We start from the raw sequence: 25,544 nt of genomic DNA on the forward strand, positions 1-25,544 counted from the left end.
CCCTCTCCCAGCTTGTGCTCTAATATATTAATAAAATCTTAAAAAAAAATTATACCTGCAACATAATCTAGGTTAGCATTTGCTAACCTAGATTGCTTTATGATCATTTCTCAACCACCTGAAAATTAATCCTCAAAAAATTATAGAATGATAGGAATCACCAAGTGGCAAAGCAATTCCCTTCCCTTCCAATTCTCAAGCAACATCCATTAGTAAGAAGCCTTGTAACTTGTATATTCTCATTTCACTCTGTGTGACTATCTTAATTCCTAGAATTTCTTCCTCACAATTTTTGAACTTAAGAGAAAGCATGAATTCTATCAAAATTGACATTTCATTGGCGAAGAAATCAACATAGTTAAGTCAACAGTTAATGGCTACAATTCCATAATTTACTATGACAAATTCATATACAGCTCTTCATTACTCCATTAGGGAGAGTCAACCATGGTAGCAAATATAGTCACAATGCTGAAATTATTTAATGGTCAAACCAGATGAGTAGTTTTTTTAACTTACATGCAAAATAAAGCTTTGTTATATAGCTTAAAAATCTGCTAATTCTTTAGTAACTGCCAAAAGCTCACTAAATCCTAAACAACTCGAAAGCAATTTTATTTTATTTTTTTAAAAGATTTTATTTATTTATTTATTCATGAGAGACACAGAGAGAGAGAGAAAGAGAGAGAGAGGCACACAGGCACACAGGCAGAGGGGGAAGCAGGCTCCATGCAGGGAGCCCGACGTGGGAGCTCGATCCCAGGACTCCAGGATCACACGCTGGGCTGAAGGCAGCGGTAAACTGCTGAGCCACCTGGGCAGCTCAACTCGAAAGCAATTTTATTTTATTTTTTTATGTTTTTTTTTTAATTTCTTTTTATTTAAGATAGTCACACACACACAGAGAGAGAGAGAGAGAGAGAGAGAGAGAGGCAGAGACACAGGCAGAGGGAGAAGCAGGCTCCACGCACTGGGAGCCCGACGTGGGATTCGATCCCGGGTCTCCAGGATCACGCCCTGGGCCAAAGGCAGGTGCTAAACCGCTGCGCCACCCAGGGATCCCTAGAAAGCAATTTTAAAGAAAAGATATCTAATATACACCAGAAATTAGGTAAATCATTCGGTTGTTTGACATGTGCAGAAAGAATTACCTGGCAATGTCCGGGTGCGAATCTATCAGAGTGCTGACAAATCTAAAGAACAGAGAGCCTTTCCATTTCACAAATTCTTCCTGTGTAAAGAGAAACAAGCATATTTAAGGATGAATTTTAATATACAAACCGTAAATGCATCCAGTCATGGAACCAACTGTTAACTTTCTTTTGTTTAACATCACACCTGTCAGCTACTCAGTGCATCTGTGGCACATTAGTGCAGTTTGTTAGCACTCACTTCCCGACCATCTTGAAAGCACATACATTTGTTAATCACAGAGAGCAGTCAAGAGATATGGGTAGAACAGCATATCTACTCTAGTAGGAAAATGATTCAAAGCATGTGGCTATTTATTTATTTACTATTTATTTTTTAACATGTCGTTTTAAAAGGGAGAGTGCCAATGGTGCCTTCTTCAGGTACCTAACCATATAAAAAAGTAAGTATACAGAACGTACTAGAATAAATTTAGTTAAATGCCTTTTTAAAGATCAAATATTATTTCCCCCTCACTTGAGGCTAAACATATGTTCTTGATGGCAAGAATAAAATGTCTCATTGGACTCTCAGAGCAACTCTGAGGCAGCCAGGGCAAATATGATCTTCATTTCACAAAAGGAAGAAGTTATGCCTAAGAAATACTGACTTGTTCAAAATCAAGGAGAATGCCAGAATTGGAATTAGAAATACTCATCCAAAGAGTATCATCTTCTTTACATGGAATTTACTCAAAAAACAAACAAACAAACAAACAAACAAACTTCACACTGGTTGACAGGATATCTGAACAAACACTCCAAATAAATATTAGGAAGTAACAATCTGTTTAAAAGGCTGTACAGAACATCAGAAGAGTGATACTTTAAACTAGAGACCACACTGATTACTTTTGGATTCTACTACAGAGCAGCCCTATGCTACTCAAATATTCCCTGAAACCAGAAGCAATAGTAGAAGGAAAAAAATGACAGGTCCCATTCTCAGACATACCTGCAAGAGATTGGTAAGCAAGATAAGTGTTTGCTTTCGGATGAATGGACTTGAATCTTTCAGACACATGGAGATATTGGGAATGTACTTGTCCACCATGACAGTGTACCGGATACAAAGATCACACATGACGATGACAACATTGTTGCGAACAGCCACGTCATCACACACTTCTAGCTCTCGCACAAGGGCTGGGATGCTCTTCTTTGCAAGATCCTCATGCTGTAAGCACAGCTTACCTGTCACAGAAGAGATTACAAGGTCTTGACTCTAATCCTATGCCTACATTTTCTCCAGATATATACCTTCTTATGGATTTTACTTGATCAAAGTTAAAACACTGTGTCAGCAATCATAAACCAAAAAAAAAAAAAAAAAAATCAAAGGCAGACAAATCCATACTACTAAATGTAAGGAAGTTCAAAATACCTAAAAGAAAATGTCCCCTCACTCCTCCAGGGTTTTATGAACATATACTAAGAGATGTTCCTTTATTGGAGTAAAACTATCCTCCTTTTAAAGTTAACATTTGAATTTGAGTTATCTACTTACCTGAAAAATGACCAATAAAATCTAACAGATAATACATTTTATTTTGATTATATTGAAGCCAAAAAGTTTAATAATGAATTTGAAATCTAAGCTATGTAAACAGAAAACAGTGACCACTTTTATTTCTTATTCACAGTTATGAGAAGGAAGGCTGTTACTGAGTTTTGTATTTTTTTAAAAGATTTTGTTTATTTATTTGAGAGAGATAACAGCAGGGGAAGGGGTAGAGGGATAAACTGACTTATCACTGGGCGGGGGAGCCCGACATGAGGTTCTATCCCAGGACCCTGAGATCACAATCTGAGCCAAAGTCAGCTTAAATGACTGAGCCACCCAGGTGCCCCATTTGTATTTCTTTGCAGCACAGAGAATGTTTTGCTCTTATTATAATTCTTAGATTTTTGAAAAATAACTATTACAAAAAACATTCAAAACTCTTACCCAGCATAAAATAAATAATCATACTAAAACAGAACTCAAATTATAGCCCAAAGGTCAGTCTTTTTGAGATTAACAACACTTTGAGTCCATGGGGAAATAGGTTTATTAGTTCATCTATCAGTTCTGATAGGTATCAAATTAACAATAATTTTTCCTTTTATGAACTGAACCACAAATTTATTTTTTCATTCCCAGAAAACAGTGTAGTGCCTGAGATATAGTTCTTGATGAACAGACTTCATGGTGCCACATGATGAGTATTAAAACAAACAAACCCGGAACAGGTATTACTGTAATAAATTAACATAAAAATCAAAAGCTCCCTACAGGTAGTGTCTTGAGTCTGACCATCTTGGACAGCTGCAACCAAGGGCTCTCATTATCAGCACTCGTATGCCTCTGAACTGGGTGCTCCTATCAGAATTCCATCCAAAATTCACAAGAGCTAGAGTAAATATGAGCTCAGCATATGTAACACATTACTAAGGTTGGCTTATCTAAGACAAAAAACTACCCATGGAACTAGATGGCATAAGCAAGACTTTCCCCAGGTTATTCTTGCTTACCCAAGGTAATGACGGTGTGTGCTCTAATCACAGAAGGTATGACACAGCCTCTGACCTGGGAGAGCGGCTGAAAGGCTGGGGTATCACTGCTACCTTGTGATGATGTTGCTACAAGGAAGGAAAAGACGGCTTATTTACAGTATCTCAGGCTAACCCCATCTTAAGACAGCAAGTGCAGAGGATAATTTCAAGTGCCTTACGATGATCCGCATCAACAGAAGAGGCTAGAATGGACTGAATCAGAAGGAATGCTCGCTTCTCCACTCTGGCTGGACAAAGCTGGGCTATATCTCCTAAGGTGAAAATGTACTTCACCTGAAAAAGAATTGGTTTTGTAGTAAAAATAAGGCAAAAAAATAATAATAACTCTAGCTAAAGACATGTCAATTTTTTTTTTGTGCTCCAAATTAAAAGAATGGGTGTGTTTTTTGTTTTTCCATAAAAACACATGGCCACTGTAGAAATTCAGTCACTACTTGATAAAATTCACACAACCTTTTCCATCAATATTTATAATAAATGTTTAATGACTATGTAAGTATATTAAAAACTACTGATGTTATCATGTTACTCCAGTCTTAGTGAACATTTACAGTATCTAATTCTTTGCTATTGTTTGCATTCCTTCTGAAGAACACCTTTGTGCCTTTAAACACTGTTTTACTTCCTTAAGTAATCCAGAGTTAAAAGGGCATAAAACTGTTTTATTTTTATGATTTTTAATTATCTTTTTATTGGGAACTCAATTTGCCAACATATAGCATAACACCCAGTGCTCATCCTGCTAAGTGCCCCCTCAGTGCCTGTTGTCACCCAGTCACCCCCACCCACCTCCCTTTCCACTACCCCTTGTTCGTTTCCCAGAGTTAGGTGCCTCTCATGTTCTGTCACCCTCACTGATATTTTCACTCATTTTCTCTACTTTCCCCTTTATCCCCTTTCATTAATTTTTATATTCCCCAAATGAATGAGACCATATAATGTTTGTCCTTCTCTGATTGACTTATTTCACTCAGCATAATACCCTCCAGGTCCATCCACGTCAAAGCAAATGGGGGGTATTTGTTGTTTCTAATGGCTGAGTAATATTCCAACGTATACAGAGACCACAGCTTCTTTACCCAGTCATCTGTCGATGGACACCGAGGCTCCTTCCACAGTTTGGCTATTGTGGACATTGCTGCTATAAACATCGGGGTGCAGGGGTCCCAGCGTCTCACTGCATCTGTATCTTTGGGGTAAATCCCCAGCACTGCAACTTCTGGGTCGCAGGGCAGCTCTATTTTTAACTCTTTGAGGAACCTCCACACAGTTTTCCAGAGTGGCTGCACTGGTCCACATTCCCCCCAACAGTTCAAGAGGGTTCCCCTTTCTCCACATCCTCTCCAACATTTGTTGTTTCCTGCCTTGTTAATTTTCCCCATTTGCACTGGTGTGGGGTGGGATCTCATGATGGTTTTGATTTGTATTTCCCTGATGGCAAGTGATGCGAAGCATTTGCTCATGTGCTTGTTGGCCATGTCTATGTCTTCCTCTGTGAGATTTCTCTTCATGTCTTTTGCCCATTTCATAATTGGATTGTTTCTCTGCTGTTGAGTTTAATAAGTTCTTTATAGATCTTGGATACTAGCCCTTTATCTGATAGGTCATTTGCAAGTATCTTCTCCCATCTGTAGGTTGTCTTTTCGTTTTGTTGACTGTTTCTTTTGCTGTGCAGAAGCTTTTTATCTTGATGAAGTCCCAATAGTTCATTTTTGCTTTTGTTTCTCTTGCCTTTATGGATGTATCTTGCAAGAAGTTGCTGTGGCCAAGTTCAAAAAGGGTGTTGCCTGTGTTCTCCTCTAGGATTCTGAGGGATTCGTCTCATATTTAGATCTTTCACCCATTTTGAGTTTATTTTTGTATCTGGTGTAAGAGAATGGTCTAGTTTCATTCTTCTGCACGTGGCTGTCCAATTTTCCCAGCACCAGTTATTGAAGAGATGATCTTTTTTCCAGTGGATAGTCTTTCCTGCTTTGTTGAATATTAATTGACCACAGAGTTGAGTGTCCACTTCTGGATTCTCTATTCTGTTCCATTGATCCATGTGTCTGTTTTTGTGCCAGTACCACACTGTCTTGATGACCGCAACTTTGTAAACAACCTGAAATCTGGCATTGTGATGCCCCCAGCTATGGTTTTCTTTTTTAATATTCCCCTGGCTATTTGGGGTCTTTTCTGATTCCACACAAATCTTAAGATTTGTTCCAAGTCTCTCAAGAAAGTCCATGGTATTTTGATAGGGATTGCATTAAATGTGTAAATGGCCCTGGCCCTGGGTAGCATTGACATTTTCACAATATTAATTCTTCCAATCCATAAGCATGGAATATTTTCCATTTCTTTGTGTCTTCCTCAATTTCTTTCAGAAGTGTTCTGTTTTTAGGGTATAGATCCTCAGAAAACGGTTTTAAATTTTAAAACTATCTCCAAGTTGGATTCCTGACCGGTTGGTTTACTCTTTAGACTCCTATCAAAAACTTGTAAGTTCTGTCTTCTTCACAGCTGCCATACTGTGTGTTTATTAAGAACACTAACTTGATAGTTAATAACACTGGTTTTTCTTTATCTCTAAAATGCAAGGGTGAGGCTAAATAGTAAAATGTAAAAGGCTTATTTTATTTTTTATTTTTTAAAGATTTACTTGCTTTTTAGAGAGAGAATGAGCATGTGTGCAAGTGGGGAGAGGTGGAAAACGTGAGGAGAAAGAGGATTTTAGGCAAGGTCCATGCCCAGTGCAGAGCTCATGACCTGAGCCAAAATCAAGAGTCGGACAACTTAACCGACTGAGCCACCCAGGCCCCCTATAAAACAAAGGCTTAGAGTGAGAAAGCAATAGCCATATGTATATTTTAAAAATCCTGAACACTGGGCAGCCTGCCTTTGGCCCAGGGCCTGATCCTGGAGACCCGGGATCAAGTCCCGCGTTGGGCTCCCTGCATGGAGCCTGCTTCTCCCTCTGCCTGTGTCTCTACCTCTCTCTCTCTCAATTAAAAAAAAAAAAAAAAAATCCTGAACATTTATGTTTTAGTGATTAGAGAAATATTGAAATTATATTTAAAGAAAAGTGAAGCAAACAACATTATACAGGACAAAACATCTCCATATATATTTTGACTGAAGGGAAGATTTTGGTGCCATATTTTAAAGCTGAAAAAAAAAAATCTTAGAAAAACTCACTGGTCATAATAAGCATTTTTCTTTGAGCAGTAACTACTTAAATTAGAGGCATGAGACCCTCTAGAAACCCTGGGACAAGGCCATCCTACACCATCCTACACATCACAGCCCTTTGAAATGAAATGTCTAGATCTCTACTGGTAATATTTTTATTACTGAAGTGTGCATATTACTGTCTCAGCACAAATCGTCTCTTCTCACAACTCTAAATATGGTCCTCAGCCTCTAGGTACTAGTGTGAGGTGGCAAAGTAGAGAGTAGAGGAAAGGTGTTCTACTAATTTTCAAATAGATGAGGAAAATGGCCAATTCTGGCAAAATGATGGCCTCTACTGAAGGGCATCAAAAAGTAGCTTGTTATTTTCTTTACTGAGTGTCAGATGTTGGGAGTCAGAATTGCTACAGCATGTTTTGTTGAGGCTCAGCCACTCGAATTAGGAAAATGACTCCACATTTACTGGCCCACAGGAATCAACAGCACTGACAGTCTCTAAAGCAGGGTGCCATATACTACAGTATTGCCGCTTCAAGCTCATCTGGAGCTTTCAAATATTCACTGTATTACAGACAACACTTCAGAACTATTCAGCACTATTCCCTAGTTTACAATCTGATATTCAAACAGCTTAGCAGACACATTATAATTTAAAAATACATCAAACAACCCAAAAGAACAAAGAGCATACTCCCTTGATTAGTTTCTCACCCTATTATCTCATAAAACATACTGTTTTCCCTATTGGATCAGGTACCTTATAGACTCTAACTGAATGAGGCCTATCCCATCAAGTTTTTCCCCCAAAGAATAAGTACATGAGAGAGAAATGAAAAGGTCATCAACACAGAAATTAAAAAAAAAAAAAAAAAAAAGGTAAGTCCTAGGCTAGGAAAATTCTTTTCTTGCTAATAGTATTAAAAATGCACATGAGAAAGTCATCTTTAGGAAACCCCCAACGATGTAAAGGAAAACAATGTTTAAAAAAAAGTAATTACTTACAAACAGGTCTTCATCCATATTCCCGGGTCCACTTTGCTTCAGAACTATGTCAGAGAGGGACTGCACACAGGTGGAGAGGACATCCCCGCACACCTGCTTTAGTAATTCCTGTGGTAAATCAAAGGTAATCTCTGAAGGATCTATACATCTACTAGACTACCCACGAAGCAATTTTCTCAGAAGAAACTAAGGTTTCCAAAAGGCATAAGCCACAAGCCGTGAGAAGCCCTAGCCATTATGCTTTTGGATCTTTGCTCTTTTAGCAATCTGGCTAGAAAAACTAAGCAGAATTTACAAGCAGTATACACACACACACACACAATATCTTTCTTTCTCCCTGTACCCTTTTATTTTTTTTATTTTTTATTTTTTTAAAGATTTTATTTATTCATAGAGACAGAGAGAGAAGGGCTGAGACACAGGCAGAGGGAGAAGCAGGCTCCATACAGGAAGCCTGACGTGGGACTCGATCCCGGGTCCCCAGGATCACGCCCTGGGCTGCAGGCAGCACTAAACCGCTGCGCCACGGGGGCTGCCCCCTGTGCCCTTTTAGAACAAAAAGCAAGTATCTGAGAAGATGTAGTGCCCTGATAAGAGATCTGTAATAGTGCTGCTCCTTCATTAATAGAGAAAAACATCACAATTCTTCTAGCATATGTAGATGGCGAATTAACTACTAGAGCAAACAGCATATTTTAAAAAGACATAAAAAAAAAATAAAATAAAAAAATAAAAAGACAAAAAGATATACAATAGGGCAGCGGGTGACTCAGTGGTTTAGTGCTGCCTTCAGCCCAGGGTATGATCCTGGAGTCCCAGTATTGAGTCCCATGTCGGGCTCCCTGCATGGAGCCTGCTTCTCCCTCTGCCTGTGTCTCAGCCCTTCTCTCTCTCTCTCTCGGTCTCTCATGAATAAATAAAAATCCTTAAAAAAAAAAAAAAGATATAGAATAAAAAAGGACAGTTGTTCTCATTTTGAAATGTATTCATTAAAAGCAAGTTTTCAGTGTCTCTTATTAGTTAAAATAACCTCAAGTGGTCACCATCTGTAGCACACAACACTTCCATGCCAGCCGAGGGAGCGCTGTCACATTCTACAACTTTTTGACTACATTTTCTCTAGAAGGCCAGACCAAAATACCCAGATTGAGCTAAATGGCTCCACCCCAAGTCTTCTGTGTTACCCTATGCACATTTCTATTTTAGGAGTGATTATTCTATTATTATTATTTTTTAAAGATTTTATTTACTTATTTTAGAGAGAGAAAGAAAGCAAGTGGGGGGAGGGGAGTAGGAGAGGGACAAGCAGACTCCATACTTAGTATAGAGGGCTCAATCTCAATCCTGAGATTGTGACCTGAGCTGAAATCAAAAGTTGGGACATTCAAACAACCGGGCCACCTGGGCACCCCAGGAATGATTACACTATGTTGAAATCACCTGTTTCCATGTGTGTCTGCCCTCTTATGCTGTGGGTCCCTTAAGAAGGGACTCTGTTTTAACCACCACCTCACCGCCCAGCAGCACTACCACAAAATGTTGCTCAACAATGCTCAATGTTTACTGCACTGTAGCAACTATCTCTATGATCCAAATGTTTTTTAGTATGACTTGGCTAAAATGTTTCAAAATGATGGTCTTTATTACTTTTTAAAGAATTATTGCACTTATTTTAATAGACTGCACAGCCTGGGCTGTGACGTGTCCAAGAGAACTTCTGAAATCCATACACTCGATCCTGGCAAGAATACAAAGGTTATTAACTTGTGTGTGACCTCAACCCTAGACCTAGGCTGGGTAGTTGGCCTAGAACTTTTGGAATCACAGAATCTGGGAGAGATCCATCACGGCCATCTAATCCTGGGATTCTCTCCACACAGGGACTCATGTCATAAGTTGTTCATCTTCTTCTGTGAACAACTCCAATGACTTAGGATGTATTTTGAGGCAAGTTCTTCCATTTTAGGCAGACCTCAGCACAGTTTTTCAGTTGGCCAAAATTTGTCTCCTTGCAGTTTCTGCTCATTGGTCCAAATCAGTTCTCTGTGATGCCAAATAAATCTAATTCTTCTTTCATCTTAAGGTCCTTCATATATTTGAACTTAGCTAGGCAGCCTAACCCACATAATTCTTCCCTTCACCAGCTAAACACCCAGGCCCTTCAGCTGCTCCTTATACAACCTCCTTTGCCATTGCCTCACCAAATTGCTCTCTCATTGATATATTCAATTTTATCAACATTTCTCTGAGGAGTTGCCACTCAAGTTAAATTAGAACATGCTAACTTAGATTTCACCTGTACAAAGAGGACAACCATCACCCCTCTTATCGTAGACACTACTTCTATCAATACAGTCCAAGATCTCGGCAGACTGTTTCCAGTGATAGCCACAAAACACTATTAACTGGTAAGAAGCCTATAGATAGCAATGATGCCCCCAAACCTACATCTCTTCATATATAATGCTTTGAACTAGCTAGGCTCTGATGATCTATTCTTTGGGCAATTTCTATTTCTCAGTAAAATACAGAACATTCACTTACACAGAAAAAAAAAAACAGAGAGAAGAATGCTTAGGGGAAAACAATAGGTCATATGAATTTAAAATATCCTAAGGTTCTGGAAAATCTCAGGGCCTCAGTCCATTGTCTACCACTAAGGGAACTGGTGTTGGCAAAGCTACAATCGTGGCCTTTTCTCTAACGTGGTAGTAATCTCTCTTCTAGTTCTCAATTTTTAAATGTGAGGATAACGGTCTTCCTCAGACTCTAACAATGCTATAAGTTACTGTGCTAATAAGTGTGGGCATTAGTGAGTAGCCAGTGGCTTAAGGCCCCAACATCCCCAGTATTATACATCACTCTTCCTCTAGCCAATGCTGGTGAAGAAAAAGATTGGGAAAGCAGTGAGAGGCTTTAGTTCCAGGCATAGCTCTGCCATTACTCAGCTGTGTGCCACAGAGGCATGCAGGATCATAGTTTCATAATTTGCCATAAATATTTCTCCCTGCTTTTTCCTACCTCATTCTTACCTTATGACCAGCTTTTTGTTTTGTTTTGACCTGTTTTCTGCTTTTCAAATATGCTCCCTACTTAGGTAATGTTCCTTATTTAAAGGTTTTTCTTGGATCAAGAGATAAACAGCTAGAGAAATCAAACAAAGCAAGTATCCCTTTTACCAGATGAGCCAAAAGGTACATGCCAGGAAAACACCAGACACCATTTATATGGAAAGAGCTGGGCATTTTTAGTTAGGTACATTTCAACCTGTTTTAAGTCCTAAGCAAAAAAAGTTATAATATCCTTTCTTATTATATCTGTTACTACAAATAGAAGATGTAACTTATCAAGGAAGGACTTTCTTTAAGGAACTTATATAAGAAAAGGAAGCTTAAGAATGTAGCTGAATAAAGCAAAAATATTTTTATTCTGGGAAACTTAAAAGATATTCCAGCAGTTACTTAATTTAACTTTTGACTTCTAGAATCATTATTAGTAACCCCAGTTAACTTTTCATTATGATTAGCATTTACTAGGAGTATATTTCATGATAAAAACATAATACATGGCAATAAAATAACTTATTAGAGAAACCGATAATGGATACCTTTTAGAAAGACAAAGTAACACTGTCTCACACAAAACCCTGGTTTGGATCTGTGTGTATGCTCTACAGGAAACATGAGCTATAGACTTTGGGGACAGGGTAGAGGAAGAGGTATTGGCGTAATATAGCCTTATACTAACAGAACAGGTGTTTTCCAGGAATATGACCTCTCAAATGATCAGAAATAATTTCCTAGGAGGCACTTGTACCAGGAACCATGGTAGTGACTTCCTGAGAGAACCCTGTGTCATTAGCAGCCAAGATTTTCTCAGGGAATGTCAACTGCTTGTCACATAAGTGTTTCCTTGCAGCATCAGCTTTGGGGACTACCTATTCCTATAGTTTCTCCACAAAAGAAGACGCCTCAAACTTCAAAACAGAGTAATATGTGTAGGTACAAATAGACAACAAACATATCCAGAGAGTCCGTAGTATACCTGTTCTTCCACAGGTGTCTCTGCAGATGCTCTACAGAGTCTTTGCAAAGTATCAACAGCTGCACTGATCAACTCTAGAGACCACTGGAATCCATTCAGCTTACACTTGATCACATCTAAAAGAAAGTCAAAACCCTCTAAATTTAACTGCTTAAAATATATATAAAGTGATAAGAAAAGCCTTTTCAGGATTCTCCAATAGACACTCACCAGTCACCTTGTCCCGGGTGCTCTTAGGAAGATGCTTTGCAATATGCCCAATAACACACAGAATATGTCCTAAGGTGTTTGAATTGGGATTCTGTTGACTAGGAAAAGGGCACAAAGAATATCAATATAGAGCCAAAATATACACTGATGCCAACAAAACTGTCTCTGGACTGTTAGTATTGGAAGAATGTAGGGTAGCAAATTTAGGAGTCAACTTCACTATAGCACTTAATTTACTGGCACAAAAGGTAAACTGAAAGCTTAAAATGGATTCTTATTTTTTCATGTTTGTTTTTATACCAGAATTTAAAGAAAAGATCTGTGTATATGAATAGCTGAATAGCTATGAAACAGCCTTAAGACACGAGCTTTGTTTCCAAGAACCTCTGGTGTCTATCAGCAGGTACATCATAAGCATACACACCTGCTGAGTTTGTCCCAGGACGCTATTATTTTGGTGTAGTCCAGCTTGGGTGATGAGCAAGCAATTTTGGAGAGCAGCATCCAAGCCGGTGCAGAATGTTCCGTGTCAGTGAAGGATATTACATGGTTTATAAAACTGGATGAGAATTTCTCCTTCTTGGACCAGATATGAAAAGCCTTATTTAAATAGCGGCTGAAAAAAAGATGGGAAAGCAGAACTGTAATTGTAAATACACAACACTGTTCAAAACAGCCCTCAGTGAAAGGTTATCAACTGCTGCTCCAGGATTCCTCTGGCACATCAAACATCTATGCAGAAGTTCCTGGCTAGTGATATATTTGATACCAAATTAGATATCTTCAAAGTTTTTATTATTATACAGAATAAGATACACTTATTTCTCTCCTTATAAAATATATTTTTAAAGCAAAGACTAAAATTTCATAATTCGAGACCCTCCTTATCCTCATTCCCTCCAAAATTGCTTACAAACACAAGGGATGGGTTACCAATAACAAATATATCAAGAGTTTACAGGGTTTTACGGACAAAAAGTGTAGACATGGCTATTTTTTCAATGGAAGAACTGGAGAGAAATGACATTCTAGCATTTAAATATGGTGATATTAAACAAGCTAAACTTTGCCATAACCCACAAATACCACTCAGAGATACATATTTCAAACCCTTTAAAAATAAAACAAAAAATGCTTCTGGTGTAATAAAGTGTTGGTGTTATGTCATTGTTTTAAACTATTTGACTTCTTCCCATAGCACTGAATGAGATCACATGACTAAAGAGAAAAATGCAGTATCACTTATCTAAGCTTCTTCCTCCAATTAATTTTTCCTTAACTGCTAGGAACACACACATACACTCACACAGTCACACACCAAGACTTTCTCATTAAGTGAAAATAAAAGGAATTCTCAAAGCTTGCAGAAAGCAACTATAACACATCTACATACAATAAGCATATCCATATAAGTTAATGATTTTAATATATTAGCTATTGATTAAAAATCTATAAATATCAGGAGTTTTAATGTAGGTAACTCATAATTCATACCTGATTATGGTCCAAAACCAACATACAAGCAATCAGCAAATATTTTAAAATTTATTAAGAAGAATCACACAAAACATTAAGTAATGTTTACTATAAGAAATAAACAGAATGGGGAAAAAAAAAATCCTCTGAATTCCCAGTTTTGAAACCTCAAATTTGGCTCTTCTGACAACCTACACTCCTCCAGATCAGCTGAACAGTTCCCAAAAAGCCTCCCTCAATTACCTTACCCCTCAACTAGCCCAACTGTTGTTAATCACAAGCCAATCCTAGTAAGTCAGAATTATTTTCCAGACACTAACCTGGTTCTTTTGTACAGCACCACTGACCTCTATCCTAGAATCAAGACTAATGGACTACGTTCAGTCCCCATTTTCCATGACCTTGGCCAGACATTACCGATCACTCTCTCTGCCCTCATACTCTGTCTACTTGTTGATCTTTTCTTTTCCCTTCACGAATTCCTTTTCTTCAAATCACTCTAATGGCTGATTTTGAAAAGTTCTACTCTTAGTCCTCTTGTCTATAAACTGAACCCTCAGCGATCTCGTTCATTACCAAAAGTTCTCCACTCAGACATGACAAAGCACTTCAAGTACACATTTTTTTTTTAATTTAAATTCAAGTTAGTTAATATATAGTGTAGCATTGCCTTCAGGAGTAAAATCTAGTGACTCATCACTCACATATAATATTCAATGCTCATCCCAACAAGTGGCCTTCCTTTATTTTTTTTAAATTTTTATTTATTATTTATGATAGTCACACAGAGAGAGAGAGAGAGGCAGAGACACAGGCAGAGGGAGAAGCAGGCTCCATGCACCGGGAGCCCGACATGGGATTCGATCCCGGGTCCCCAGGATCGTGCTCTGGGCCAAAGGCAGGCGCCAAACCACTGCGCCACCCAGTGATCCCACAAGTGGCCTTCCTAATGCTCATCACGTCATCCACCTACCACCCTTAACAATCTTCCATTTGTTCTCTTTAAGAGTCTCTGATGGTTCGCCTCCCTGTTTTAGTCTTATTTTTCCTTCTCTTCCCCTATGTTCATGTTGTTTCTTAAATTCCACGAGTGGAATCATATATTTGTGTTTCTCTGACTTATTTTGCCTACCATAATACCTTCTAGTTTCAACCACATCATTGCAAATGGCAAGATTTCATGCTTTTTGATCAAGAAGTAATATTTGTGTGTGTGTGTGTGTGTAGACCATATTTTTTTTTAAGGGTTTTCTTTATGTATTAGAGAGAGAGCACAAGCAGGGGGAGCAGCGGGCAGAGGGAGAAGGAGAAGCAGGCTCCCCACTAAGCAGAGAACCTGATGCAGGGCTTGATCCCAGGACCCCAGGATCATGACCTAAGCCAAAGGCAGGTAAGTGAGCCACCCAGGTGCCCTGACCACATCTTATTTTATCCATTCATCAGCTGATGACATTTGGGTTCTTTCCATAATTTGGCTATTGTTGATAATGCTATAAACATTGGAGTGCATATGCCCCTTCAAATCAGTATTTTTGTATCCTCTTCCATAGGGTAGCTTTATTTTCAACTTTTTGAGGAACCTCCACACTATTTTCCAGAGGGGGTGGTCCAGTTTGCATTCCTTTCTCCACATTCTCGCCAACATCTGTTGTTTCCTGAGTTGTTAATTTTAGCTATTCTGACAGGTGTGAAGTGGTATCTCACTGTGGTTTTGATTTGTATTTCCCTGTTACTGAGAGATGTTGAGCACCTTTTAATATGTCTGTTAGCCATCTTGATGTCTTCTTTGGAAAAATGTCTTTATGTCTCCCTCCCATTTCTTAACTGGGTTATTTGTTCTTGGCTGTTGAGTTTGATAAGTTGTTTACAGATTTTGGATACTAACCCTTTTACATGGTATGTCATTTACAAATATCTTCTCCCATTCCATAGACTGGCTTTTAGTTTTGTTGATTGTTTCCTTTGCTGTGCAGACATTTTTTTTTTTTTTTTTTTTTGCTGTGCAGACATTTAAATTGGGCTTCCATCTCCTGCCCTTCCTGTTCAGAAACCTGCCTTGCCTTTGCTTGCCATACCTAAGTCAATGGAAATCCCACTGACTAGTTATTTTGGATAGAATCATCGAAGCTTCAGGCCTCTTAAGCCTTTGCATTGCTATTTTGTCTGGAAACTCTCACTAGTATGGTTGCCTGGTTAATTTCTACTTATTCCACCTCTGGGAATAATTCAGCTCTTGCCACCATCAACAGGAAGGCAATTCAAGCTAAAAAAAAGTTAAAAAAAAAAAAAATCACCAAACCGCTCTATGCTGTCCCTCTTAGCTCCTAAAACTCACTTTCTACTAAAATTGTGAGTTTTATTTTGTCTCTTTCCACTAGACTGTGAGCTTGAGTAGAGGAAGTGCACCGAGTCCTTTCAACCCTCAAATCAAACCTTCACCAATTCTATACTTCCACTTATTACATCTTTAAACATACTTAATTTCTTCATGTCTACTGCCTTCTCCTTGATGCTGGCCCTCATCATCTTTAACTTAAATCATTTGAGTGGTGGCCTGTTTTCTTAGATTCCTGTTATCTCCTGGTCACCAAGCACAAGTCCCTTTGCTACACGTCTTGTGAAACTCAAAGTGAAGCTGAGAGGCTAACAGGGGGAGCCCTCACGCCTACCACCACTCATCAACTGCAGACCCACCAGGAAGGGGGCAGGTGTACTCTATTTCCAAGAGGAACAAGCGGACTTGACCACTCCAGCAAGAGGAAGGATTCCTCTTAGCCTGGGGACAGCCCAGCCAATGGAGAGTCTGTCACAACTCAGACATTGAGAAATCATCATCACCCTGAACTCTTTCTTTCAATGGGCTTTCCTTCAAACTAGCCCCTCCCAACGACATCCTTTTCTCTAAAAACTAACAGTTCTTCTCCTTTGATCTCCAGACTTGCCTGTGGTTTTTCACAGCTATGCCATTCCTGTATAAACCCATTTTGCTGATAAAATAACTGGATGTTTTATTTTCAAGATTAATACTCTTAAAATATAAGATCCTTTATTACCTGTCCACTTTAAATTCATCAGCAGTCTCCCCCTCCCACTCTGTTTTCAATCTGAAGTCAAACTCCTTGGTATGCAATGTTACAACTCTGCAGTATGTGTAGGCCCTTCTTAACATCTCGTTTCACTTTATGTACAGTCCAAGGAGCACCGTTTCCCCGCCCACAGTGAATCCCTATGGGTCCTGAATGAGACATACTGCTTATGCTTCCATGGCTTTGCACTGGCTTTTTATCTCCCATGGACATGCTCCTTTATGTCCTTATTAACCTTCAAGATTCAAATTCAAAAGTCATCTGATCGGTGAAGTCTCTCTTCTTGATGTTCTACTTTGTTTATTAAAGAATATACCACAAGATTTTGTTTACAAATGTTTATAGAACTCTATTCCACCAGACCTTACTTTTCTTAATAATCCTTTTTGAAAAACTGATTCCCAAGCTCAGTGGTTCTCACAGTTTTTCATCTCTGGGCACTTTTGAACAAAAAAAATTATGCAACATCTTGAAGACCTTTGGTTTATGTGGACTATATATATCCTGCTGTGCAGAAATTAAAACTGAAAAGTTTAAAAATATTTATTAATCTAAAAATAACAATAAGCCATTTATGCTAACATAAATGCACTGTTTTACAAAAGAATCTCAAAACAAAATAAACTTGGTGAAAAGAGTATCATTACTTTTTACTTCTGTAAATTTCTTTATGGTCTGACTTAAACAGAAGTCAGGTAGATTATTATAACTGCTTCTGTATTCAATTTGCTTCAATATCATATGGTTATGGAAACTCTATACTCTGTGAAAGGATAAAAGTGAAAAATGGTATATAGCATCTTAATGTTATGATCAAAACAGTCTGAGCTCATGAATCCATCGCACTTGAGCATGCTGCCATAGCTCATTTTCTACAACAGCTATTCCAAAACATTTTTACACTTAAACCCTAATTCTATATTTCCTAACTTTGGGCAAATACATATTTTTTTCTTGTGGCAAAATTTACATAACAAAATTCACCATTTTAATGATTTTTAGGTGTACAGTTCAGTGAGAGCACACTGTTGTGCAATCATCCATCTCCAGAACTTCATCATCACTCTACAGTGAAACTTTATACCCATTTAACAGTAAGTTCTCATTGTCTTCTCCACAAGCTCTGGTAAGTACCATTTTACAGGTGATTTGCCCAGGCCCCAGAACAGTATTTTACAATACAAAATCTAGTATGTTTCTAGTGTATGAGAATTCCTCCATAATACATGTAAACAAATAGGGAAGTGTTTCTTACATGATGAGAAAAAATAAATCAGCCAAGGTAATGTAAACGTTTACAAGCTAATTGTAAGATTATGCAGTATAGATGAAAATTTATCAGTACAACAGGTGCTAACCCCTCACCATAGTGTTCACTGTGCAGTGTATGCTCAGTAAATGCTATCAAATGGGAAAAAATACTGCACTGGCATTAATTCAACCAATCTGATAAGGATTAGGAAAAGGTTAATTTGGAAGAACTAGGAAGCCACCTTTCATAAAAACTAATATGTGGAAAGTTACTAGTAATAAATCATGCCCATCAGTGCTTTCTACTACATTAGACATTAATTTAGGCACTCAGAGAAAAGCAAAGGAGGTGATCAAAGCTTCACAAAAAACTCTCACCTCAAAAATGCTGAGAGATTTGAATTGGGTCAAAAAAAAAAAAGACTAAAAACAGAAAATTGATATATGTTAAGTATTTTAGAAAGCTAATTTTCTATGAGCAATACAGAAATTTTATTAATTAAAAAAACCTTTATGGTTTTCTATATGGAAAAGAAATCACACAATTAACATACCTCAGTTCCTGGTTTTCTGTACTAAGGAGAGTAAGAAGTGCCCAAGCCAGCACCTGGCTATTGTCTCCAGTATGGAATTTATTGTAATGCTTAATGTTCTGTAACAGGAGCTGGTCAAGACATTCCAGAGCTTTTTCCTGCACCGTGCTTTCACAGTCCATCACAGCTGGGATGATCCCTGTCAGCCAGGCTTTCTGTATCTGGACACATCTAGGTTGGGCCTTAGAAAATAAACATCATGAAGTCATTAAAAAGTCATAAGGAAGTCTAAACCTATCTAAATACAAATCAGTGAGGCTGTGAACAATATTTTGAGATACGCTAACAATAGTCACACACACAAGTACAAATAAACCAAAGTGAAAAAAAAAAGCAACATTTGAAATACATGTTAAAACAAAGTTCAGTTTCCAGTTACTATTTATTAGTGCATACTGAAATTTTAAACTTAGGAAGTCATATTATTAAGTAAATCAGGGATCCCTGGGTGGCAGAGCGGTTTAGCGCCTGCCTTTGGCCCAGGGTGCGATCCTGGAGACCCGGGATCGAATCCCACATCAGGCTCCCGGTGCATGGAGCATGCTTCTCCCTCTGCCTATGTCTCTGCCTCTCTCTCTCTCTCTCTCTCTATCATAAATAAATTAAAAAAAAAATTTATTAAGTAAATCAGCACTTTTTTGTAATTCAAGATCAAGTATTTATTCCAAGGAGCAATTAGAATAGATATTGTCAGAGGAAGTCAAAGTATGCATTGCTTATTGCTTTCTATGATGAAATGAAGAAATAAACATGCTTTAAAAATTCTTCAAAAGCTAAATATTTGGCAGGAGTAAATTACATATGGGATCGGTGGACCTGTTCTTTTGGCAGTATCATTTAATAGGTCTTAATATGCAAAACTTAATCTAGGCCTCTGGCCTGACTAAATTCATTTTAAAATTCTTATTTCTATGTGAGATTTAAACTAAAGTCAAGAAAAGGCTAATCACTAGCATTCTCTAGCACTAGTTCATAATTATATGAGACATAATCTTTCATATGTAATTGAAAGATAGATACCTCTTGTCTTACACTGTATTGCCCTACAGTACACCTGGTAGAATTTCCAGTAGTCAAATAAATATTCAGTGATAGGTAATTATATATGCTTAATTATTTTTGATGTAAAAAAGCACTGTCTCTCACCATAAGAAGTTCAGTAAGAGACTGTAAGGCCTGCTTTCGTACAGATACTGCAGGGTCTCGGCTCTGGTCCTGAAGAAGTGATAGCTCTTCTTTCATCCCTGAGATGTTGCAGTGTTTCAAAATACTCAGTAATACCTAGAAGGTGCATGTAACATGAATTGATGACTTTTTCAAAAACAATAAGACACACCGTAGACAAAAATAAGACTTAATAAGTCTATGGTTCTTAACATTTTTTAGGTCATGGATCCATCCCTCCACCTGGAAACATACATCTCACCTTTTCAGAATCTGATGAAAGCTAAGTCCTCTCTCTGGAGAAAAATCTAATATACGTTTTACATAAACAAGTATTTACAATTTCAGGGGTTACGTGCACCCTATCAAAATCCATCCATGCTCCCCAGTTTAAGAATTCCTAATCTAAAAAAAGAAATTAACGATAAAAATATGTGTGACTCTTAAGAAATCAACAACCCAGCAAGAAACTGAGACAAACCTTTAGTTCATCTCTGTAATTTATATATACAACAGGATTAAAGTGAACAAATGTAAAGTGAAAAACAAGTTCAATAATGACTATGGTTGGGGTTTTTACAAAATATTTCCAAGTTTTTAGTGCAAAACAGAGCACATTTGAGGATTATTTAGAAGAACTCACACCTGCAGTGCAGACTTCCTGACATTGGTCTTCTCATCCCTGATTCTCTTTTTCAGCATTGCCATGATACATCTCACTGTTGAGGAAATGCCAAAGAATCATTATGGTCTGAGAAAAAACTGTATTTACAGTATCTAACATCTCACCACACAGTACTGAGAAAATACTCTAAAATATTGGCTAATCAGTTTGTTTTAAATCTGGAGAAATCTGAGTATGAAATAATGTAGAAAAAGAAGAAAAGTCAAATAATTAGCTAGTCAAAATAATGCAAAGGGCAGAAGAGTATAATTTTAAGAGGGCATAAATTCTGGAATATTAAAAGTTCAGTTTTTAACCCTGGCTCCTATGTCTAAAATTCCAAATAATTTAGTTTTTCCATTTTGTTTAGCTACAAAAAAGTAGTATCTAAATCATAATTTTTTTAAAGACTAAAAATATATAACAGCAGCTTTAAAACTTTTTGATCACATGCCCCTTTACACTATTAAAACTCACTGAGGACTCCAAAGAGCTTTTCTGGTAAAAATCTCCAGTGAAAATATTTAATAATTCATTTTAAAATAGGAAGATGTGGGGATCCCTGGGTGGCGCAGCGGTTTGGCGCCTGCCTTTGGCCCAGGGGCACGATCCTGGAGACCCGGGATCGAATCCCACGTCGGGCTCCCAGTGCATGGAGCCTGCTTCTCCCTCTGCCTGTGTCTCTGCCTCTCTCTCTCTCAATCTGTGTGACTATCATAAATAAATAAAAATTTATAAAAAAAAATAATAATAAAATAAAATAAAATAAAATAAAATAAAATAAATAAAATAAAATAAAATAAATAAAATAAAATAAAATAAAATAAAATAGGAAGATGTTGGGCAGCCTGGATGGCTCAGCGATTCAGCGCTGCCTTCAACCCAGGGAGTGATCCTGGAGACTCGGGATCGAGTCCCACGTTGGGCTCCCTGCAGGGAGCCTGCTTCTCCCTCTGCCTGTGTCTCTGCCTCTCTCATGAGTAAAATCTTTAAAAATAAAATAGGAAGATGTATCACTATAAATGGTACAATTTTAAGTGAAAATGAACTATGTCCCTCCTGCTAAAATTTAGTGACAAGAATGGCACTGCTTTACATCTTTGCAAACTCTATGTCTGATAAAAAATAGCAGATTCTCATCTTTGCTTCATATCAGAATGGTTTAGAGTGAAGTCTTGGTATTATTATGTAAACAATATTAACTTCAAGAACCTACTGAAGGAGGCTAAGGGATCCTAAACTACACCAAGAGCTGCTGATGTATAAGGAAATACACTAAGAAATGAAATAGGATGGAAAATAGAAAAGTCAATGAAATAAAAAATAAGCTTCCTGAAAAAGATAAAATTAACCAACTTTTAGCTACAAAAAAAGAAAGAAAAAAAAAAAAAAAAAAAGAAAGAAGATTCAAATTCTTAAAATCAGGAGGGAAACATTACTATTGCCATTACAGAAATAAAAAGGATGTGCAAAGAAATACTATGAACGATTTTATGTTACATTAAGTAATCCGGATGAAATAGACAAATTTCTACAAAAACAAAAACTGGAAACTGACTCAAGAAGAAACAGTCTGAATATACCTATAAAGTAATCAAACCCCCCCCCCCCGCAACGAACAACCTTCAAAACAAAATACAATGAAATAGAACAAAATACCTTCCCACATATGCACAAAAGCCCAGGCTCAGAGGGCTTTACTGGAGAATTCCATGAAATGTTATAACAAAAATGGACACCAAGTCTTCATAAACTCTTTTAAATAATGGAAGAAAACACTTCCCATCTCATTCTATTAAGCCAGTATTACCCAAAGAACGAAACCAGGTAAAAACATCTCAAGAAAACAAAAGAGCAAAATCCCATGAATACATAAATAAAATTTTCAACAAAATATCAGCAAATCGTATCTAGCAAAACACAAAAAGGATTATATATCATGCCTGGGACTTATCCCAGGAGTCAAATGTAATCAAACAATCTAAGTAATACAGCATAGCAATATAATAAAGGACAAAGACCATATAATTGTCTCTACAGATGAGGAAAATGCATTTGCAAAATCCAATACCCTTTCCTAATAAAAACACTCAAAAAACTCATAAGAGAAGGAAACTTAGTCACACTGATAAAAGTCATCCTGAAAAAACCTACAGGTAACATCATACTCAATGGTGAAAGGCCGAAAAGTAAGTACAGAAGAAAGACAAGGATGTCTGCTCTCCCTACGTCTTTTCAACACTGTACCAGAGGTCCTTGCCAGGGAAAGTAGGTAAGAAAAGGACGGAAAAGAAAGAAAACTCTTTCTGTTCACAGATGGCATGAGCCTACATATAGAAAAGGAGTCCATATACAAACTATTAGAACTAGTAACAAATTTAGCAAGGTTGCAGGATACAAGATCAAACCATCAAACATCAGTTATAAAAACCAGCAATGAGGGATGCCTGGGTGGCTCTGTGATTGGGTGCCTGCCTTTGGCCCAGGGCATGATCCTGGAGACCCAGGATGGAGTGTTGAGTCCCACATCAGGCTCCCTGAAGGGGGCCTGCTTCTCTCTCTGCCTGTGTCTCTGCGCGCCTCTCTCTCTCTCTCTGTGTCTCTCATGAATAAGTAAATAAAATCTTTAAAAAAAGAAAACTAGCAATGAACAATTAGAAAATGAAACTAAGAAACTAATGGATTATTCATGGAAGAATAATCGACACAGAATTAATCTAGAAGAACAAGAGCAAGGATGCAGAAGCTATACTTCCTGATTTCAAAATTACTGTAAAGTACTAGTAATTAACACAGTGTGGTTACTGTCGTAAAGAGAGATGACAGAATGTCAGGGTAATAGAACTGAAAGTACAGAAATAAGCCCATGTCTATGGTTTGATGAGGGTGCCAAGAGCATTTAAAGGAGAAAAGTCTTTTAAGCATAAAGTGCTGTGTCAAACTGGATATTCACTTGCAAAAGTTGGACCCCTACATCACACCTATGCAAAAATTAGCTAAAAATTGATCTAAGACCAAATCATAAGAGCTAAAATTACAAAACTCTGGGAAGAAAACATCAAAGTAAATCTTTGTGAAAAATTAGGCAGTGGTTTCTTAGTTATGACCCCAAAAGCACAAGTAAAAAAAGAAAAAGTGGACAGCTAGACTTTATCAAGGCTAAAATGTTTTATGCCTCAAAGAACACCAACAAGGGATCCCTGGGTGGCGCAGCGGTTTGGCGCCTGCCTTTGGCCCAGGGCGCGATCCTGGAGACCCGGGATCGAATCCCACGTCGGGCTCCCGGTGCATGGAGCCTGCTTCTCCCTCTGCCTGTGTCTCTGCCTCTCTCTCTCTCTCTCTGTGTGACTATCATAAATAAATAAATTAATTAAAAAAAAAAAAAAAGAGAACACCAATAAGAAAGTGAAAAATTAACCCATGATAATACAGGTATTTGCAAATCCTGTATCTGATGAGGAATTTGGATCCAGAATAAAGAGCTCTTTCAACTCAAAAATAAAGACAAATAACCCATCTTAAAAAATGGGCAAAGAACTTGAAAAGATCTTTCTTCAAAAAAGAAATATAAATGGCCAATAAACACAAGAAAATTTGCTTAACATCATTAGCCATTAGGGAAATATAAATCAAAACCAGTGAGATAGATACCACTTCACATCCACTAGGATGGTTACAATAAAAAGAACAGACATGACAAATCTTGGTAAGGATGTGGAGAAATAAAAATTGTAACACATGCTAGTGGGACTGAAAAATGGTATGGCCAACTCTGCAAAAAGTTTGGCAGCTCCTGAAAATGTTAAACATGGAGTTACCACATAACCCAGCAGTTCCACTCCTAGGTATATACCCAAAAGGCATGAATATGTTTACAAATAAAACTTGCACAAGAACATTCGTAGCAGCATCAATAGCCAAAAGACAGAAATAACGCACAAGTCCATAAACTGATGAATGAACAATGGACTGTAGTATTATCCACACAACAGACTATTATGTAGCTGTAAAAATGAAATATTGATATGCTACAATGTGGATGAACCTTAAAAATGTTATGCTAAGTGAAGACAGACATCCACATAAAGAACACATGTCACATGCTTCCATTTATGTGGAATGTCCAGAATAGGCAAATCTGTAGACAGAAAGTAGATTAGTTAGTGGTTGCTGGAGGTTGGGGGAAGGGAATGGGGAGGAAGGAACTGCTAACGAGAATAAAGTTTCTTTTCTGGCAAATGAAATATTCTAAAAATTGATTAATTTGTAAATATACAAATATACTAAAAACCACTAAATCAAACACTTTAAACGGTGAACTTTATGGCATGTGAATTACATTTCAAAGAGAAAAAAAAACCTGCCTCCTCCAAGAAGGCACTTAGCACTTACTAAGACTAGATTCAACACAAGCATTCAACATTTTTGCAGAACAAATTTTTTGTAATATTTTAGGGTATCAGTTTACATAGAGTTACTGCTCTGAATTTAATTGGAGTAGCACATACTAATACCTAGCCATATCAAATCTAATTCCATGCTGATCTTTCAGGCTGAAATAAGAAGTAATTATCTTCATGGCACTTAACATATACCTTAACACTTAATTCACATTATTTTATATATATAAACATACATAGGTAAAATTTGTAAACGCACATATTTATTACTCCCACTTATTATTAATTTACTACTCCTCAACAGATGGAACTATGTTTTTTACTAAATCTGTATCTATGATGCCTAGCACAGATTAGAAGGGATCAGAGAAATGTTAATGGAATAATAATTATTAATCTAATTATATAATTATATTTCTGCACAAATATTTTCACTAAAATCTTGAAAAATCACTTTGTCTAAATATTATTTCCCCAGACTCTGACAATGGCCCTCTGTGAAAGGAAAGGTGTTAGATCCAGAAAGTTACAAATTAGGGTGCTTGGTTGGTTTCCCTGTCTTAGTTGAGCAAGTATTTAGTATAAGAATGGTATAAGAACTCAGACCACCTCTCATTTCTAAATAGAATGTTCCCCACTATTTCATGCTATGGCATTTTACAGGTGAAAAAGGATCCTGGAGAAGTAAAGTGACTTTTTCAAGATCACACAGCTAAACAGACACATATCTGGGAGTA

General features: G+C 37.4%; 1 protein-coding gene across 2 annotated transcripts in view; it reads right to left on the bottom strand.

Annotated features, from left to right (window-relative positions):
• The window catches only part of NCAPD3 (non-SMC condensin II complex subunit D3), a 60,226-nt gene that overhangs the window by 16,182 nt on the left and 18,500 nt on the right, over positions 1-25,544 (bottom strand). For both annotated transcript variants that reach the window (XM_072822762.1, XM_072822763.1), the window contains exons 14-24: positions 20,389-20,462; positions 19,726-19,860; positions 18,541-18,761; positions 12,598-12,789; positions 12,174-12,271; positions 11,964-12,079; positions 7,920-8,027; positions 3,905-4,019; positions 3,705-3,812; positions 2,146-2,384; positions 1,152-1,231 (exon numbers count right to left, since the gene is read on the bottom strand). In XM_072822762.1, coding sequence (XP_072678863.1) covers positions 1,152-1,231; positions 2,146-2,384; positions 3,705-3,812; positions 3,905-4,019; positions 7,920-8,027; positions 11,964-12,079; positions 12,174-12,271; positions 12,598-12,789; positions 18,541-18,761; positions 19,726-19,860; positions 20,389-20,462 — 1,486 coding nt within the window. The remainder of the gene's footprint in view (positions 1-1,151; positions 1,232-2,145; positions 2,385-3,704; positions 3,813-3,904; positions 4,020-7,919; positions 8,028-11,963; positions 12,080-12,173; positions 12,272-12,597; positions 12,790-18,540; positions 18,762-19,725; positions 19,861-20,388; positions 20,463-25,544) is intronic.

Source organism: Canis lupus, chromosome 3, assembly GCF_048164855.1.
Source record: "Canis lupus baileyi chromosome 3, mCanLup2.hap1, whole genome shotgun sequence".
NCBI lineage: Eukaryota > Metazoa > Chordata > Mammalia > Carnivora > Canidae > Canis > Canis lupus.